This window comes from Setaria viridis, chromosome 1, assembly GCF_005286985.2.
Source record: "Setaria viridis chromosome 1, Setaria_viridis_v4.0, whole genome shotgun sequence".
Taxonomy (NCBI): Eukaryota; Viridiplantae; Streptophyta; class Magnoliopsida; order Poales; family Poaceae; genus Setaria; species Setaria viridis.
This window is the reverse complement of record NC_048263.2, coordinates 31,516,723-31,533,678: the sequence shown is the minus strand read 5'-3', so window position 1 is coordinate 31,533,678 and position 16,956 is coordinate 31,516,723. Positions and strand designations below refer to the sequence as shown.

The window sequence follows — 16,956 nt, the reverse complement described above, 5'->3', positions numbered from 1 at the left end:
TAATGCCATCCGTGTGTAGGCCAAACGGGCACCATGTGTATAAAACAATAAAAACTGGGCCGTACCCATCTTGTTTTGGCCCAAACCGAGAACGCCATGATAGTGTTGATGCCACCATCACCAGGTGTCCAGGTCCATTTGGAATGGATCGTTTCCCCTGTTTCGCAGCAGGTTCCCTCGGTACGGACGGAGATGACGATGCTGTGATAAAAACACGCCTTCGTTTTCGAAGGCACGCGGGATTTTCTATTCCGAGGCGGTGAGAATCCGTGCGGAATACGGTAAGAGAGCAAAAGAAAGAAAGAATAATCCGCGTAGCAGTTGAGGACAACCGGGCAGAGCCGGAACGCAGTTTGACACGGCAGCGCTGAGCCGAGGCCCGAGCGAACCGACCTACCAGCCCCTGATAAGAACTCCACGATCGCTCGGCGGCATCTATCGCGAAACGCACGTCTCCTCTCCGTCGCCGTCGGCTGCTGCTGCTGGGAGGAGGAGGGCCTGGGGCTCGAAGATGATCGAGGTGGTGCTGAACGACCGGCTGGGGAAGAAGGTGCGCGTCAAGTGCAACGAGGACGACACCATCGGCGACCTCAAGCGGCTGGTGGCGGCGCAGACGGGCACGCGCGCCGAGAAGATCCGGATCCAGAAGTGGTACACCATCTACAAGGACCACATCACCCTCGCCGACTACGAGATCCACGACGGCATGGGGCTCGAGCTCTACTACAACTAGTACTAGTATGGCAGCGATCTCCTCGATCCGGACCGATCCGAAGGGTTAGGGATCGCCGGATCATCGTTCCTCTCATAAGTTTCTAATTTTCTAATCTTAATTTGCTGCTTATTGATGGATTCTTCCGTCTCCAATCGCTTCGTTGTTCAAGTTATTTCTGATTTCTGCATGTTTTTTAATCGGGCCGAAGGCTTCCTGGATACGAAGAAGGATCGTACAAGAACACTCGTAAAGGAAAATGGATGATTGTTCATGATCTAGCTTGGCGAGATGGGGAAAGTGTCATCCTAAGACGAGTTCATGGTCCGCTTTTTATTGAAAGATTTTGTTTTGATGAGTTGCCTTTTAGGCCCGGCCTATAAAACTGCTGGCCCAGTCAATAAGGAGGATTTCAGTACTATACCCAGCCCATATAGGGCCTCTTACAGCAGGCCGAATTCCCAGCCCCATCTTTGGTGCCCACTCGTAAGCCATCGATGTTTCCATTTTGCCCAGTTTTGAACTGAAAGTTTTCACAAAAAATGAACTGAAGCCACGCCTTCGTGTGTTATACAAATTGCTCAGTATTTTTTTTCTGCGAAGAATTGCTCTACTACAGCGCTTGGCAGTGCACTCCCAGCTCCTTTGAAGCTCCGCCACGGCGCCACCTCGGGACCCTACGTCCCTACCTATGTGTTCATCGGCACTCCGCAGAACCACACCGCCTGGTGACACTGAGAACAGTAACTCAGTAGACAGTACTCCAATCCACTCACCAGAGCTCATGGGTGAGTTAGTATTAATCATCAATCATTGCTGTTGCGCGGCCCCACCAGTCAGCCACAGGCACACCAAACACATGCCCAGCAAACCTGGGATTCCTCCGTGGATTGACCACCTCCCTGATCCCGCGACTCCGCACGACAGCAGTGGAGAGAGCACCGATGCCCGAGGGCGCTCGTGGACGCACAGCTCAACAGGAAAGGAATAGACCTCTCCATTCCACTCCACCCTGCCCCCACACAAGTCCATGTCGCCATCCAACGGTCCAATTAAAATCCAAACCGAGGCGAAGCTTTGACCGTGCGGAACCTCAAAAACAAACCACAAGAGACGCCGTCCCCGGGAACACAAAACCCCGGAAAGCCGGCACGGGAGAAAGTGCCGGCGGGTTTCGCTGGCCGGCGCGGCGAGCTAGCCCGTCCCGGCCGGCGGGTCAAACAGACGTGACGAAACTAGCGGGGCCAAAACCTAGCCTCATCTGGAAGAAAATTAACCCGGTATGGCGGGCGGGCAGACAGGGCAGGCGTCGGGATTGGGGTCACATCGCCGATTGATTATGCTGCCTCCCCGGGCAGCTGTGGCTGTGTGTGCTTTGCCTTGCCCTGGGCACTGAAAGCAAGGAGATTTTCTTTCTCGCGTTATTGGCTGCCGTGCGAGTTGCGAGTACTAATAGCGGGAAATTTGGTGGCGTTTCTTGTTTCGGACGCGTACGCACGTGAGACGAGTCTGTATTCCACTGTGCTCCGCGTCTGTCTCGAGGAGGACGTGACGTGATCACGGGAGGAGGGCCTTGTCCGTTGAAGTTTCTCACTAGTACGTAGTCAGTAACTCAGTATGCAGCCCATGCTTGTCGCAAAAACGCTTAAAGTTCGAAACATGTCAGCGTCATGTTGTTTAACGAATTCATTTTCTCAGATGAATCCCCACTTCTTTTCAGTTCTTCCTTCGTCTCAGTTTCATTTCATCATCCTCACGTAGCATGCTGCTACCTGAAGGCCGCGCGGGAAGGCTGCCATGTGCCATCTCGAAAGGCAAAAAGGTGAGCACGCAAGTGGCCGCCGGCGGTGCCCCGCGGCGGCCGGCGCTGCCGTCACCGCGGAGGAATCACCCGCACGGACGGACGGGCGCGCATTGTTGCGTTCTCGATCTCTGCGCTATCATACTCTACTACTACCACTACTAAACAAATGGCACCTGCAATTATGCGATGCGTGGAGCCCGCGGTGGCGCTAACGCAGGGCAGGGAGACAGGCAGGCGAGCGGGGCCGGGGGGCAGGGCGGCATGTTGCAGCGTGCCACGCCGTGCGGCCGTGCCCACCGCAACGGGGACGGAACACGGAAGGGTGTGCTCTCGCTTCATTTGCCGCGCTCTGACCTCATTAACCCCGCTGCCGCCGCTGACTCTTCCCACCGCTCCGCGCTTCAGGTTCACCGGATCAGGGTGCCGCGACCGTCCTGATCGCTGCTGGCAGACTGCCAGGCTGCTCCGCTCCGGCGCCAATGCGCCATGCACCCGATTTTTTTTAATTTTAACCTTTTCAAATAATATTTTTAAAATAACCCCTCCATACTAATATTTCCATCTCATGACCTCTTGTTCGTGCCGGTCCGCGTGGCGCGACGTGACAAATCTGCCACGCCGGCCGAGGGAGGTGAGGTGGATTCTCTTGTCGTGCCGTGCGACGAGAGGCGTCCAATTTAACTTACTCACTTTGAACATCCAAATAAAATATTATTTGAACATTAAACATTATGAAACTTGGCATGTGCAACGTATAAGATGTAAACATTCCGTTTTTAGTAATATGCACGAGGCTAAGCGCCGCATATTATGAAATTTATAATTTCAAAATAGGCTATTTATTATCCCTCCATCCCACTTAGGGCTCCGGTTAAAACTTAACTACTTTGGACCATATCAATGAAATAGTATTTGAACTTTAAATACCACGGATAAGATTACTTCATATCCGTTGATCTAATTTAAAAATCAAATAAGATTAATTGTATAATAATTGACCTGAATATAGTTAAAAGAAACACATATATTTTATGATGTAGCCTTATTAGTGTTTGAAAATATTTAGAACTAACTAAATAATTAAATTGAAGTTGAAAAGAGATGAAGTGGAATTATTTTTTAACGCCCTTTTAAGGATATAGGATGATACATAGCTTACTTTGAAATTATATATTTCAAAATATATAGCATTTGACCTTGGGTACGTTGCTAAAATGGAATGTTCACACTACGCGTGCCAAGTTCCGTGGTATTTAAAGTTCAAATACCATTTCATTGATATGGTCCAAAGTAGTTAAGTTTTAACCGGAGCTAAATGGGATAGAGGGATAATAAATAGTCTACTTTGAAATTATAAATTTCACAATATGCAGCACTTAGCTTTGTGCATATTACTAAAACGGAATGTATACACATTATACATTGCACATGTTAAGTTTCATAATATTTAAAGTTCAAATACTATTTTATTTGGATAGTGCAAAATGGGTAAATTAAATTGGACGCCTCTCGTTGCGCCACCCAAATTGGCGAAAACTACATTATCGCTCCACTACATGTGGCGTCACAAGAGGAATCCACCTCACCTCCCCATCAGCGTGGCAGGTTTGTCACGCCGGTGTATGTGGCGCGACAATGTTATTCTGTCGTACCACGCGGACCGGCACGATCAAAAGGGTCATGAGATGGAAATATTTGTCCGGAGGGATTATTTTTAAAATATTACTTTAAAAAGGTTAAAATTAAAAAAAAATCCATGCATCCCCTCCCTCCTCGCCCCACAATTCCTCCTGGAGCATTTTCGCGTGGCTTCCGGATTTGTACGCCCCATGCCTTAACGGTCAAACGACCCGTCGCGTGATCACAGAAGCAAAGACGAGAGACGAGGCCAGGCAGGGCCATGCCTGGGGGTGAAGGGTGGTGGTCCACTGGTCCGTCTAGGCGAGCATTGCCACAAGGCGCAAATGCCCTAGACTAGTGGGGCGCCCTGCGCCCCTGCCTCCCTTCACCGTGCATCACGACACGGCTGAATTCAGAATCGTATGTGCCCAGCTAGCTGCTACGCAATCTCAGCACTGTGCGTGGTGCCGCAGCTAGCTTGGCAGCTCAGACGCTCTGCTCTGGGCTCTGGCGGTCGCCATGGCGCCATGCTACGATGCCGCCCATACACAACTACACATGCCATGCGTCGCCCGCCTTGTTTAAAGCGTGCTGTACTTGTCGAGCTACCAGCAGTTGCACTCGCGAGTCGCGACACGGGTAGTAGACCACACAACGAGCCTGGAGGGTGGCGTCAGTCGCCTGTCGGTATGATTTTTCCTTTTGAAACGGACCAGGATGAGTCACCAGATGCTGGCGCCTCCATTCCTTTTCCGAGAAGGTGAAAAGGGGAAAGGCCAAAGGGGCTGAGCTTGTGGCCGTGCCGCGGCCGCCGACAAGCCAGCCGCAATCATGGACATCTGAAGCTAGGCGAAAAGGCTGCGGAAAGGTGTCACGGATCAGTGCGCAGCCCATGATCCGATTCCGATCGCCACACACGAACTCTGAAATCCAGCAAACGGCACTACCAGCAAAGGTGGAGAAATGTTTCGCTCTGCGACGGTGCAATTATCGGCGCGTCGACCACAGGCAAAATTCTGACTTTCAGAGCATTAATGATTTTTCCAGGCGACCAATCAAGTGGACAACGTGGTTTTAGCAAAGACTTGGCCCCCAAATTAAAGCTAGACTTGGTCGGTCACGCATCAGATCTAGTACAACCCCCCACATTAGAAAAGAAGCCCAAGTGTCTTAAGCTAATCCCCCCGTACGCTTCGACAGGCAGGTTCCGACGATCCCAATAACATGCAGCACAATTAAGACGGTGCTGAGAAATTCCCAGCTCCCGCGCGGCACTGACCGAGCATGGCAACTTGCCGCGGCATCTCAGGGTCCCAAAACCAGCAGTGCCAGAGCCTGTCCTTTGACTCGACACTGTTCTCGCACGATTGATCGTTGCCAATTCCAGAAAGGCCCTGTCCAATCCTTTTACTATCAAGCAAGCACGCCTGTTCAAAAAATCCTTTTTACCAAACGCCGCCATCATTAATCTGTGTAGTTAAACATGCGCATCCGTCTGACTCACCACGCGGCACGCTCACGGCACCGTCGCGCGAAACGCAGCGCAGGGACAGCGACGCCTCCGGCGAGCCCGAGCGTGCGGCCGCGGCCACACGCTCACAATCTCACCCCCATCTAGCACCCTCCCCTCTCCCTGTCATGCGCGGGCGCAACATTCTCCCAGCGCAGCAGCTGCGCACGGGGACAAACGCCCCGTGACTGCGACCGCGACCGCGGCCGGAAATGATTCCGCCGGGGCGCCGGGCACTGCATCTCCCTCCCTCCACTCCGACGACAAAGCGCTGCCAGCCGTACGAAGCAGAAACCCGCAACCGAACAAAGCTGGTGAGGGACCGCGCGTCGCGACCACCATCGGTCCAGTAAAACGACTCGGGGAGAAGAAGATATGGTCTCCCGTCCTCTCCTATCTCGGTCTCCAGCTCGCATTGACGACATCTTAGCAGATCTCGCTCTCGGCCGCGAGCGCGGTGATAATGGGCGACAGCAACAGCCGGGCAAGCGTCCAAGGCCCCATGTAGCAATGGGGGGAGTAAGGATACAACGGACTGGCGCAAGGCAACGACGGAGCTCGGCGTCAGGGCGCGGTGGACCGACGGCGACGCGCATGTGAGGCAGCACCAAGCGGAGTCGCGAGCTGATCCGGGCGCTGCGCTGTGTGGCGTCGGCCTCGGGTAGCAGGGCCACCCGGGCAGGGCCAGGCCTATCCCATTTTCAGCTAGGCAAACCAGACATGGCAATTATTTCCCCGGCTGGGCGCGCGGGCAGGCACCCTGGGCTGTGGACTGGAGCATTCATGCCCCCGAAAGGCAGCGGGATACGCGGCACGATGCTCCGCGATCTCTTGGGTGACCTCACCTCACTCACCACCATCATCAGGCAGGACAGCCCGGCAGGGCAGGCTGCAGTGCAGCACGGCTGCACGGGCAGGCTAGAGAACAACCAAGCTGCCTGGAGCTTGAGGCCGCGGAGCAGAGAGCAGTGATGCCGGCAGCTGCAGCACCAGCACATTGATGCCGCTCCCGCTCAGACCTCAGATGCAAGGGGCATTCAACGCGCCGATGAGTGGTCACAGGGTTTGCAAACCGTTCCATCATGTGATCGAGCCAATACGTGCATCGGAATGGCCAAGGATACACAGAGATGGAGCAAGATGAGTACTAGGGTTACCCCCACGTTTTACATTTGATAGGGATACACTGGGGAGAGAGAAGGGGAGAAGTGCCTAATGATTGTGGCATTGCTTACGAGCTGCCACGGGGAGATCTCTCTTCAGAGCTGGAATCTAACGGAGATGAACAAAACCTCGCGGGTTCACCTGTACATGCTAGCAGTACCAATAACAGAATGCTCGCGGCTGGGATTGGTTTTACTGCTCCTCGTTTAGCTCCCTAGGTTGTCGCTCCCAGCGTCGGTTAGAATGGTGATCCTCCGTGCCGACTTGACGAAAACGCTGAAATGGCAGGGCAATGTGCATCAGCACGTATGATCCTTTACATTGTAGTATCAGTTGTCGAATTCAAAAGCATGTCGATGTGATTTTTACCTGAACGGCTCATCGCCGGCGTGCTTCACGTCGCCGGCGGCGCCGCGGTAGAGCACGCGGCTCCGCAGCTCCGCGCTGTCGATACAGAACATCTCGGACAGGCGGCCGTAGAGCTCGTCGAACGATCCCAGCGCCGAGAGGTCGAGGTTGCGGCCGACCGTGTCGGACTCGACGAACACCTTGCACTGCCCGGGCTCCAGCCCGGCAAGCTCGGTGAACCACGGAGGCCGCTCCGACGACGACGCGTTCTTGGTCGGGCTGTTCTGGATGACGCCGGAGCCCGAGCCCTCCGAGGCGTTGGGGCCCTTGTCGGCGTTCCAGTTCATGTAGCCGTTCCCGGTCGCCGCCGGAGAGGTCGCGCCGGCGGAGCCGCTGAGGCTCATCTGCTGCTCGGTCAGTATGGTTCGCCCGAACAGCACTAGCCCCGCCGGCTTGGCGCCGCCGGGCTGCTTCTTGTCGGCGCCGATGGACAGCGCGCACGACATGTCGTCGCGCGCCGGCGCGCCGCCGATGGTCAGGTCGGTGCTGATTCTTGCCGGGATGGGAGCCGCCCGACCGACGTGATCGGGACGGCGGAGGCCGGGGTACAGCAGGCTCGACTGCAGGTGGGTAAGGTGGAGATCTGATAAAGGTGGAACAAATTGCGCATGCCTGGCTCCCTGTATGGCTGCAGGAGCACTGCCGTCCGGGAACGGGAAGAAGGACGGGTGGGTGTGGAGGTAGTGGTGGCCGTGGTGGCCGTGCGACAGTGGGGTGGGCGGGAATGCCGGGTTGAGGAGCTGTCCCTCGAAGGGGAACTCCGGGTACGCCGGGATGCGTGGCTTCTTCCGCGGCGGCGAGAAGGAGGCGAGGTGGATGGCCGGAATGCTCGAGACGAGCTCCACCAGCCACGGGCTCACCCGCTTCACGTTCTGCAGGAGGTCCGGCTCGTCCCAGGTCACCTGCAGCGCGGTCGCCAATTCAACAGCTGAGCAGTGAGCACCGAGCGCTAAAGATTTGTGTTGGAGTAGCTGAGAAGTGGTAGCTGCTGCGTACCTGAAGGAGGCGCCATGGCGACTGAGGCCAGCGGATGGGGTCAGCGACCTGGACGCCGGCGACGGTGCCCATGAACCAGCTGATCCGGGTGGAGTCCTCGGTCTCGAACGCCATCTTGAACCGCATCCCCGGCGACCACTGAACCCGCATCGCCGCGCGGACCGACGCGACGCGCACGCAGAACTCCGGCGTGCTCGCGCGCGGGTAGTACACCACCTCGAACGGCTGGCCGGCGCTCGCCAGCCTCGCTGCCTCAGCCACGTCTTCCGGGCGGACCTTGCCCCGCGCCTTGGCGGACCCGCACGGGCTCACATTGCCTCGCATCATGCCCGCGTAGTGGTCCCACCCGGGCATCGGGAGTGCTTCCTCGCCTCCGCCCCCGCCCCCGCCGGCGCCGCAGAACCCACGCTTGGCGCGGCGGATGCCGACGTGGAGGTCCCCGCCGTCGCCGCGGAGGAACACGATGGAGTCGCCCGCGACGAGCTTCTTCTGGTTGACGAACGTGCTCCACCCCGTGGTGAGCAGGTGCCGGCGCGGCGTGCCACGGTAGATGTGGCGGAACTTCCACGCGGCCCCGTGCACGTCCTTGGCGACGACGGTCTGCACAGGCGGGTCGGCGGCGTAGTCGAGCCGCGGGAAGATGGTCTCCGCGCAGTACCTCGGCACGGAGAAGCCGCCGCCGTTGTTGGCGTCGGACTGCGTCAGCGTCTTGGCGAACGACGCCGGCTTCTCCTGCTCGTCGTCCGCGGCGGGGTCGTCCTCGAGGCCGGCGTCCGCCTCCCCGGCGCGGAGCGGGACGAGGCGGATCCTGGCGAAGACCTCGTCGGTGTCCTGGTCGGCCATGTATCGCACGGCGGCGACGCGGCAGGGGACCAGCGCCGGGATGCGAGCCGCGGAGAGGTCGGCCGCACCGGCGAGGCCGAGCGCATGCTCCGCGTGGCCCTGCGGGAAGTAGTAGACGCTGGCGCCCACGGGAGGCACGGTGCACATCCCGCCCGCGCAGGCCAGCCACAGCTGCCGGTCCACGCATCGGTCGGCGCCGGCCGCGGCCGGCTCCGTCAGGTCTGCGAACGTGATCATCGGGGACGCACGCACCGCGGCGAGGGAGAGCCGGTGGAGGAGGCTGAGCGGGGTACGGAGGTGGAGGAGACGAAGACGGGCGGGTCGGTGTCGTGTGTAACTGGCGCCTGTTCTCACGGTAACGAGCAGGAGTAAACCGACCCCGTTCCGGCTTATAAGTGCCCCGTTCGGCGAGCGGGAAGTGGGAGACAGGGCGCCGGGATAGCGTGAAGGGGCTCGTGTAGGGGACAGCGTCGAGATCCAGTTGTTGAGCGGCGCGTGGAGCTGCATCACGTGTGACAGGGTGTGAAGCCCGTGAGTTTCGGTGCGTGCTGTTGCGGGCTTGGTGCATGGTGATCGAGGAACTCCCGTGAGGAACACCGATCGGTGTTGTGGGGTTTTTGGTCCGTGCAAGTGTGGAACGGGATCTCACATAAATGCTTCGTATCCACTCAAAAAGGAGAAAATAATGCTTGACATCTCAACCTCCGTCTCAAAAAAAAGTTCGATATCTGGAAATGAGTGGCAGGATGCCAAGAAGTGAGGTGCTCCGCTAGTACGCCAAGATTTCTAACGTTAGATATATTTATAAGGTGTGCCGGCTTTAGCGGTTAGATATACATGAAATGAACGGTAGGATGCTAAGAATCAGAGTGCTACGCTAAGGGTATGTACAACGGCCGTCTGCAGCTCGTCTATTTGTAGACATGCTGACAAATTCATATGACGTGGCGATCATTTAACGAAGGGAGAGGATGGCGTCGTCGCCTCATGAGAGGACGGTAGGAGCTCGTGCTCCCAGGTTGAATCGCCCGCTCGCGCTCCGTTGTACGGCCAGTTCCTAGAGACGATGGCGCAGAGTGATCTTGTGCGGCGAGGCTTCCCGGAGATTTGGCGCGGAAGGGTGTGAGGTTGGCTCGGGAGCGGAAGGGGCCAGCATCGGCACGGGAGCGGAAGGCCACGGCTGCTGCGTCGAGGGACAATGGCGTGGCAGCGGCACTGCAGAGAAGGGCAAATGCAGCACGGCAGCCATGGCGGAGCTGCAGGGTGCAGGAACGGCGGAAGGTGCTGCCCCCTTTCAGCCCGGGTCCTGCTTCACTGGTGTCCCCACCTCAATCAGCCGTTTTCCACCAGCGATTCAACCTCATGGAGCTTGCTGAGGCCAAGGTGGTAGTCCGATGTCTCATTCATGGATGAATCCTCAAGCTTTGGATCCAACGACATGGTAAGAAATTATTGTCAATGTATTCTGAATTTGCTCTGAAAAATCAGAGATTACATTCAAATTAGAACCGATTCATTTTCTGAGATTGCAAAATGCTTGCTGGAGACCTCAAATCGCTTGGCCCCCAAAATGCTTGCATTCAAATTATTGTCGTGCATGTTCAAGTTCATTCTTGTCATAGATAAATAGTATCCCCTTGTGTATGTTTTGAGGCAGAACTGAAATTAGAACTTAGTCCTATTGTTCACTGGTCATCAAGAAGACACTCTGAAGTTCAGTTTTACACGTGATATGCAGACTCAACTAACAGGACAAATTACTTCTTGTGGAGTCACTAGGTCTTTGTAGTCATATGGCCCTTGTTTACTTCCCTCCAAACTCCCAACTTTGACACTATGCAAAAAGAAGATTCCCCATCACATCAAACTTGCGGTACATGCATGGAGTACTAAATGTAGACGAAATCAAAAACTAATTGCACAGTTTTGTTGTACTTTGCGAGACGAATCTTTTGAGCCTAATTAGTCAATATTTGGACAATAATTCACAAATACAAACGAAACGCTACAGTGTCGCATTTATGGTAAAATGCCAATTTTGCAACTCCCAACTTGGGAAGTAAACAAGGCCGTCGCACCTTTCTTACAGTTCTTGGCTTGTTATAGTTGTTACTCTTTGCTTTTGCTGTGTGTCAATGGCTTGCATCTCACTTTTTTATGAAACTATTTATGCGAGGTAAATTAGAACTTCAGACTGCAGTTAGGACTAATGTCAGGCTGATCATGCAGTACAATGAAGTTTTTGAAGAAGAAATTATTTGCTGAATAAACTTAAGGTATGTTAATATATATATCTGAATTTACTTAGTTAAAGTTAGTTTACTGAGGTTGTAAAATTCAGAGAACTTACTGATGGTGTATCCTTGCCAGGCTCTTGATGGAGTTACCTAAGGATCTTGATATGGCAGCTTGAGCTCGCTTTGGATGTAAGCTGAATTTAATCAGCTTTATAAAGTACAGTTCTATTTTAGTTTATTTGGACCTATCTAGTTTATTTAGACGGATATTTTAGGGGGTGTTTGGATACTGAGTGCTAAACTTTAGTAGTGTCACATCAGATGTTCGGATGCTAATTAGGAGGACTAAACATGAGCTAATTATAAAACTAATTGCAGAACCCCTATGCTAATTCACGAGGTGAATCTATTAAGCCTAATTAATCCGTCATTAGCAAATAGTTACTGTAGCACCACATTGTCAAATCATGGACTAATTAGGTTTAATAGATTCGTCTCGCGAATTAGACTCCATCTGTGTAATTAGTTTTGTGATTAACCTATATTTAATACTCTTAATTAGCATCCAAACATCCGATGTGACAGGTGCTAAACTTTAGTACGAGGTATCCAATAAACTTTAGCACACCCCCTTAGTTTATTTGGTACTGGACTATCTATATCTGGTCTGTCATGCTGTGAACCCGTGGTGTACCGGTCTATCTAAATATCTAGACTATCTGGAGGTGTTTGGATACTAGGTGCTAAACTTTAGCAGTGTCACATTGGATATTCGGATGCTAATTAGGAGGAATAAATATGAGCTAATTACAAAACTAATTGCAGAACCCCTGTGCTAATTCGTAAGACGAATCTATTAAGCCTAATTAATCCATCATTAGCAAATGGTTACTGTAGCACCACATGGTCAAATCATGGACTAATTAGGCTTAATAGATGCGTCTTGCGAATTAGACTTCATTTGTGCAATTAGTTTTGTAATTAACCTATGTTTAATACTTCTATTTAGCATCTAAACATTCGATGTGACAGGTGCTAAATTTTAGCGGGGTGTATCAAACACAAATATTTTGCTATCTCAACTTTACTGCTCATTCAGAGTTTACTTGTGCTTTCTGGTGTGAATAGATTGAACATAGGCTTGTCGTGTCAACGTGTGTGAAGTTGTGCCTGCTATTGCAGTATAAAAAATTTGCCACGGTTGGTACCAGGCATTGCTATTGCAGTATAAATTCATGGTCTTATTTGACCGGCAACCGTACATGAAATTCGTTTAATTTCCTATGATCCGATCCATCGTTTGCTTTTACGTTGCTTGAAACGTCGTTTGCTTCACTTTGCCACCGGACATTGTTAACGCGACACTCCATTTGGAACCTAGGATGCTTGTTTAAGACCGGCCGAGTACGTCTTCTTCCATCTAAATGGAGCGGTTGTTCAAGGTCAAGTACATTATGTTTAGATTAGATGGATGCCCTTGCGTCATTTCCTTGCGGCAAGCACAAGCACAGAGGGACAGGCCGGGTCGACGGGGTGATGTGGTGACAGTTTAACAAGTCGGGTGGCTGCTAAAAAAAAAACTCATGGTGGAAAGAACTTAAAAGGATGCATTGACTTTGATAATGCAACATGCTCATCATAAAAAGGTTTCAGAGTTGCCGTGTCTTCCACATGACGCGCGCGACACATACTTTCCCTTCCGCGAGATCTGCTTTCTTTTCTTTATCCGAGGACCCCTTGCATGATGTTTATTCGTTTCACTGGAAAATCCCCAATCACAGGCATGTGGCGAGTCAACCCGTTTCCCCCCTTGGCCCAGCTATACCGGGTTCCTAGTTCCTAGTTTCCTACCACCGTCGCGAGCGGCGGATCCCGTACCGGCGCCGTCAGCAACGGAGGAGGGAGGCCCGGCCCCGCTTGCGCTAGCGTGCGCGCCCGCGCGCCTCACGAGCCCACGCGGCTCGGCGGCGGCGGCGGCGAGGTGTGTGGCGGAGCCGTGGACGAAGCCAGCAGCCACAGGAGCGAGGAGGGCCCGATACCAGCGAGCGGCGGGGCCCGTGGGGGTCTGTGGACAGCAACCAGACAAGGCGGGCGGGCAGGCACGGCGCGGAGACGCCGCTGACGTGCGCCGGGGACGGGGCCGCGCCGGGTCGAGCCAAAGCCAAGGCGAGGCAGGCGTGCGCCCGCGCCTCGTCACGCGCGCGCGGATGGGCGTCCTTCCATTTCTCCTTTTGTCGCCGGCGATGCGTGCCGCGGGCAGTCGGCGTCGCCTTCTGCTGCCGCCGGGGCCCGCCCGCCTCCGATCCACCCACTGTTCGTGCTCGGATCGTAGTAGTAACGCAAATCGGAAAGGAATGTGCGCGCCGGTGATCTTGGTGGCCAAAACGCCTCTACCTCGCGGGCAAATCTTGGTGGGAAACGAAGGCGAATTCGCTGCTTATTATTGCCGTTTTTTTAGTGGACAGATTATAGTGTCTTCACTAGTACGAGATATGATACGATAAGTCTGCATCGTATCTCCTGCTCATCTAACAGCTCAACTGCTGCTCTTGGGCAAAGGGACGCAACGACCGGTGCCGAGCGCTTCTTCCCCCCGTGTGAACGTGACGTAACTTGAACACCGCAGCAGGAACACCAGTCGCCCGTGTCTTAATAAAACCCCGGGAGGGTCTAAAATAATCCAACTGCCTCATGTGACGTGATGAGCAGAAAATAGAAAAGGGAGACGTAAAACAATTCCCCGGCCCTTATTTTTTTGTTCAACAAGACTCGGCCCTTATTTACCCCTGTCCGTTGGTTGGCACTTCGCTCTCCAGATCGTCGTCGTCTTGCTCCCTCTCGAGCCTTTTTCATTGCGCTACATACCCTGAAGAGATCAAGAAGAGGATATGATCGATGGGGCAACAGACGCTGGAAAAAAGGCGTCTTTTTTGAGACACGGAGCATCTGCCAGATTGATGTCGTAGATTCGGACAGGCGAGCTCGCAGGGGTTTTGTTTGCCAGCCAGTGCATGCACCCTGGCCCCTGGGGGTGGGCGCGCAGGCTCACCATTAACACAGGAGCAGGACAGGGTGCTGCCCAGTTCTGTCGCCGGAGCTTTGGCTCCCTCTGGCCGGTGGCCCTACCTGCCGCTGCCGGCCTGGTCTGTTCTGCCCCCATCGCGCTTGTAGCCTTGCGCCTACACGCGGTGTGCGCTGGGTCAGTGCCGCAGCGCGTCACACCACCGTCCCCTTGGACCTCATCCGCCACACCGGATAAAAACAGTTGCTGCAAATGTTCGCGTATGCGATCGCTTGTACCGCGTCAGTGCGTTCCTGATGGGGAAGGGGATAAAAATGATGTCATGAGTGGATCGTGGATGTGTATAGTCTAGTCAACCACGCGCACGGGATGCGGATAAGCTGGCCCTGTCCACCTACAAAAGTAGCAAGTATCAACGAAAGAGCAGTGAGCAGCAGTAGAGGCTTGAAAGGTTTACCTCGATTTTTCTGCTCCGGGTGACACTGCAAGTTACCCTAAACCTAGGAGCTAGCAGGCGTAGTAAACGGGAGGGAGGGCCGGAGCCACACTGGCTTCGTCGCATGAACCGCGGAGCGAAGACCGCCGCATCGGGATCAGCCGTGCCTCAGGACCAGCGCAAACAACGCCAGAAACCACTTCGCTGCGCCCTCCTCGCCTAGCCTCTCAGTTCCAACACCCAGGTTTGACTTGCAGATACCAAGAAGCTGCAGCTGGGTCGCGTCATAGAGAATAACAAAGCATGGATGTGGAAACGAAGCCGGATTTTTATACAGCTGATGAAAACGAAGCGTATGCGTGCGTGGACGCGCGGGGCATTAACAAGTCTCTCATTTGGGGTGCGAGTACGATCGCCGGAGCGGGTTGCGGTGGATCATGTCGGCCTCGGAACAAAGATTCCGGGGGCCAGAGCATGGAAACGTGTATTCCGCCTGTCCCACGTGACCAGCACGAAGAGCGCCCCGCGCCGGCTCGCCGGCTGCTCCCACATGCCCGTGCCGTGCCTCTCCCTCCGCGCTCCGCCCCGCCCCGCCGCGCGCGCCACCCGCTGCCAGCCAGCCAGCCCAGCCCAGCTGCGGGATCCGAGCACGCACCCCGGCCGGCGGCGATCCATATGGGAACCATGCGATCAGTGCGGCGCGCGCCAGGAGTGTGGCTGACCTGCCGTTTTGTTTATGCGAGCAACGCCATGGCGGCATGGGATCGGAGGTCGTTCATGATGCGAGCTGGGAGGAGTGGTGATGCGTCGAGCACGCGGCGCGGGGATTGATGCACATGTTGATGCTGGGTGTGCTTGGGCACAAGTCAAACCTGCAAGTTAAGCAAAAGCGAATACGAGCCATGATGGGGATGACATCAAACGCCATGTGATCTTTCATTGGGATCTTGAGCGTGTAGCTGCGTCGATGCTAAGCTGTCCGTGTGCGTGTGCGTGTGCGAAGCGTGCTACTAGTTGTCTGTGTTCTGTATCATGCCATTGCCATCATGCTACGTGTAGCGTCATGGTGGTTCAACTCATGTCTTCATAAATTTTTCATTTGCAGATAAAATATTTATGTCAAGAACGGAGGCAGGACTGAAACAAGAGAGAATCGGGCAAATTATATCATACAAGTTTGTTAGAAATAAGGGCTAAACTAAATTTTGATCCAAACCAAATGAAATATAGTGGAAAATGTTTGAGCACTGGGGTCGTGGCCCCTACCAGCCCCTCCCTGCTCCGTCCTTGTGTGTTCTTTGTCGGTCGGCCTTTGCATGCATACTTACCATTATCTTTAGAATCCTGACAATGCAGATAAAAATATTTGGATTTTTTCTATAATCATTCGTTTTTGCTAGTACTATTGTTTTGGTGCTAGAGTGTTCTCAGCCATCCAACTTCAAGATCTATGGATGAGGTCAAATCTAACTTAGTGCTAAGGAAAAAAATCAAGTGTTTTTTTAGGGAAATCTAAACTGCACTCAAGTGTTTTAGGGAGACTGAGCATTCCATTTTCTCCCATCAGCCCGTGCTACTTACGTTGTCCGAGACCAGCGTCTTCCTCGTCTCCAACGGAACTCCGCCGGACTTGGTTAGGGTTGGGGGCTAGGGGTTGGGTTTGGGGCTGGGGGGGTTCATCTGTTTTTGGCAGGTTTAGAGGAGAGGGCCGGCGGCGACAGGCTGGCTCGACGGTGGTGGCGGGCATAGGGCGGCGAGGCAAGGTGGCAGTGATGCCGCCGGTGGGGCGGTGGAGGACATCCGGCGGACATGGTCGGGGCGGGAGCGACAACAACGACCATGGTAGTGGTAGGAAGCGGCGGCGGGAGGGGCGGCGAGGAGGCTGCCGCGGACGGGGTAGGGTCTTGCCGGTAGCCGGCGGCGAGGCTTTTTGTCGAGACTCTACCCCGTCGGGGCAGGGGAGGGGCACGCAAGGTGGGGGCGTGAGCAAGGCAGCAAGAACAGATTATAAATCGATCTGCTATGAGCTTGAAGGAGCAGAACATACAGAGGAAAAGAAATACCGTGGGCTTTGGATGGAAGATCAACAGCTTAGAAAAACCAAGTGTCCAGCCCCAGTGAAACGCTCAAGCGACGCATAGACAACCCCATTTTAGAGGTTGCTAACCCACGCATAGCGCAAGGCAAACTATGAGGCAAAAAAA

At 54.2% G+C, this 16,956-nt stretch overlaps 2 protein-coding genes and 1 long non-coding RNA gene across 3 annotated transcripts; 2 read left to right on the top strand and 1 right to left on the bottom strand.

The window, feature by feature from the left end:
- Positions 1-286: 286 nt before the first annotated feature.
- LOC140222945 (ubiquitin-like protein 5) lies at positions 287-1,289 on the top strand. Its single transcript, XM_072294157.1, has 2 exons — positions 287-738; positions 924-1,289. The coding sequence occupies exon 1, from the start codon at positions 512-514 to the stop codon at positions 731-733; it is 222 nt and encodes a 73-aa protein (XP_072150258.1). The 5' UTR covers positions 287-511; the 3' UTR covers positions 734-738; positions 924-1,289.
- A 5,488-nt stretch (positions 1,290-6,777) lies between these two features.
- LOC117863124 (auxin response factor 8) lies at positions 6,778-9,438 on the bottom strand. Its single transcript, XM_034746725.2, has 3 exons — positions 8,215-9,438; positions 7,180-8,120; positions 6,778-7,086 (listed from the first exon to the last, which is right to left on the bottom strand). Exons 1-3 carry the CDS (start codon positions 9,292-9,294, stop codon positions 7,017-7,019), a joined length of 2,091 nt encoding a protein of 696 aa, XP_034602616.1. The 5' UTR covers positions 9,295-9,438; the 3' UTR covers positions 6,778-7,016.
- Positions 9,439-9,794: 356 nt separating this feature from the next.
- LOC117863682 (uncharacterized) lies at positions 9,795-12,370 on the top strand. The gene is made up of 3 exons (XR_004642281.2): positions 9,795-10,498; positions 11,243-11,333; positions 11,428-12,370. It is a non-coding gene; the product is annotated as an uncharacterized lncRNA (long non-coding RNA).
- The last annotated feature ends 4,586 nt before the right edge of the window (positions 12,371-16,956 follow it).

Bases quoted from the DNA above. Each gene is read 5' to 3' on its own strand.
- LOC140222945 (XM_072294157.1), top strand. From the start codon at position 512: ATGATCGAGGTGGTGCTGAACGACCGGCTGGGGAAGAAGGTGCGCGTC.
- LOC117863124 (XM_034746725.2), bottom strand. From the start codon at position 9,294: ATGATCACGTTCGCAGACCTGACGGAGCCGGCCGCGGCCGGCGCCGAC. The intron at 8,121-8,214 runs GTACGCAGCAGC...ACCGCGCTGCAG, and splicing joins CGCCATGGCGCCTCCTTCAG to GTGACCTGGGACGAGCCGGA. The intron at 7,087-7,179 runs GTAAAAATCACA...CTGCCATTTCAG, and splicing joins GCCGGCGATGAGCCGTTCAG to CGTTTTCGTCAAGTCGGCAC.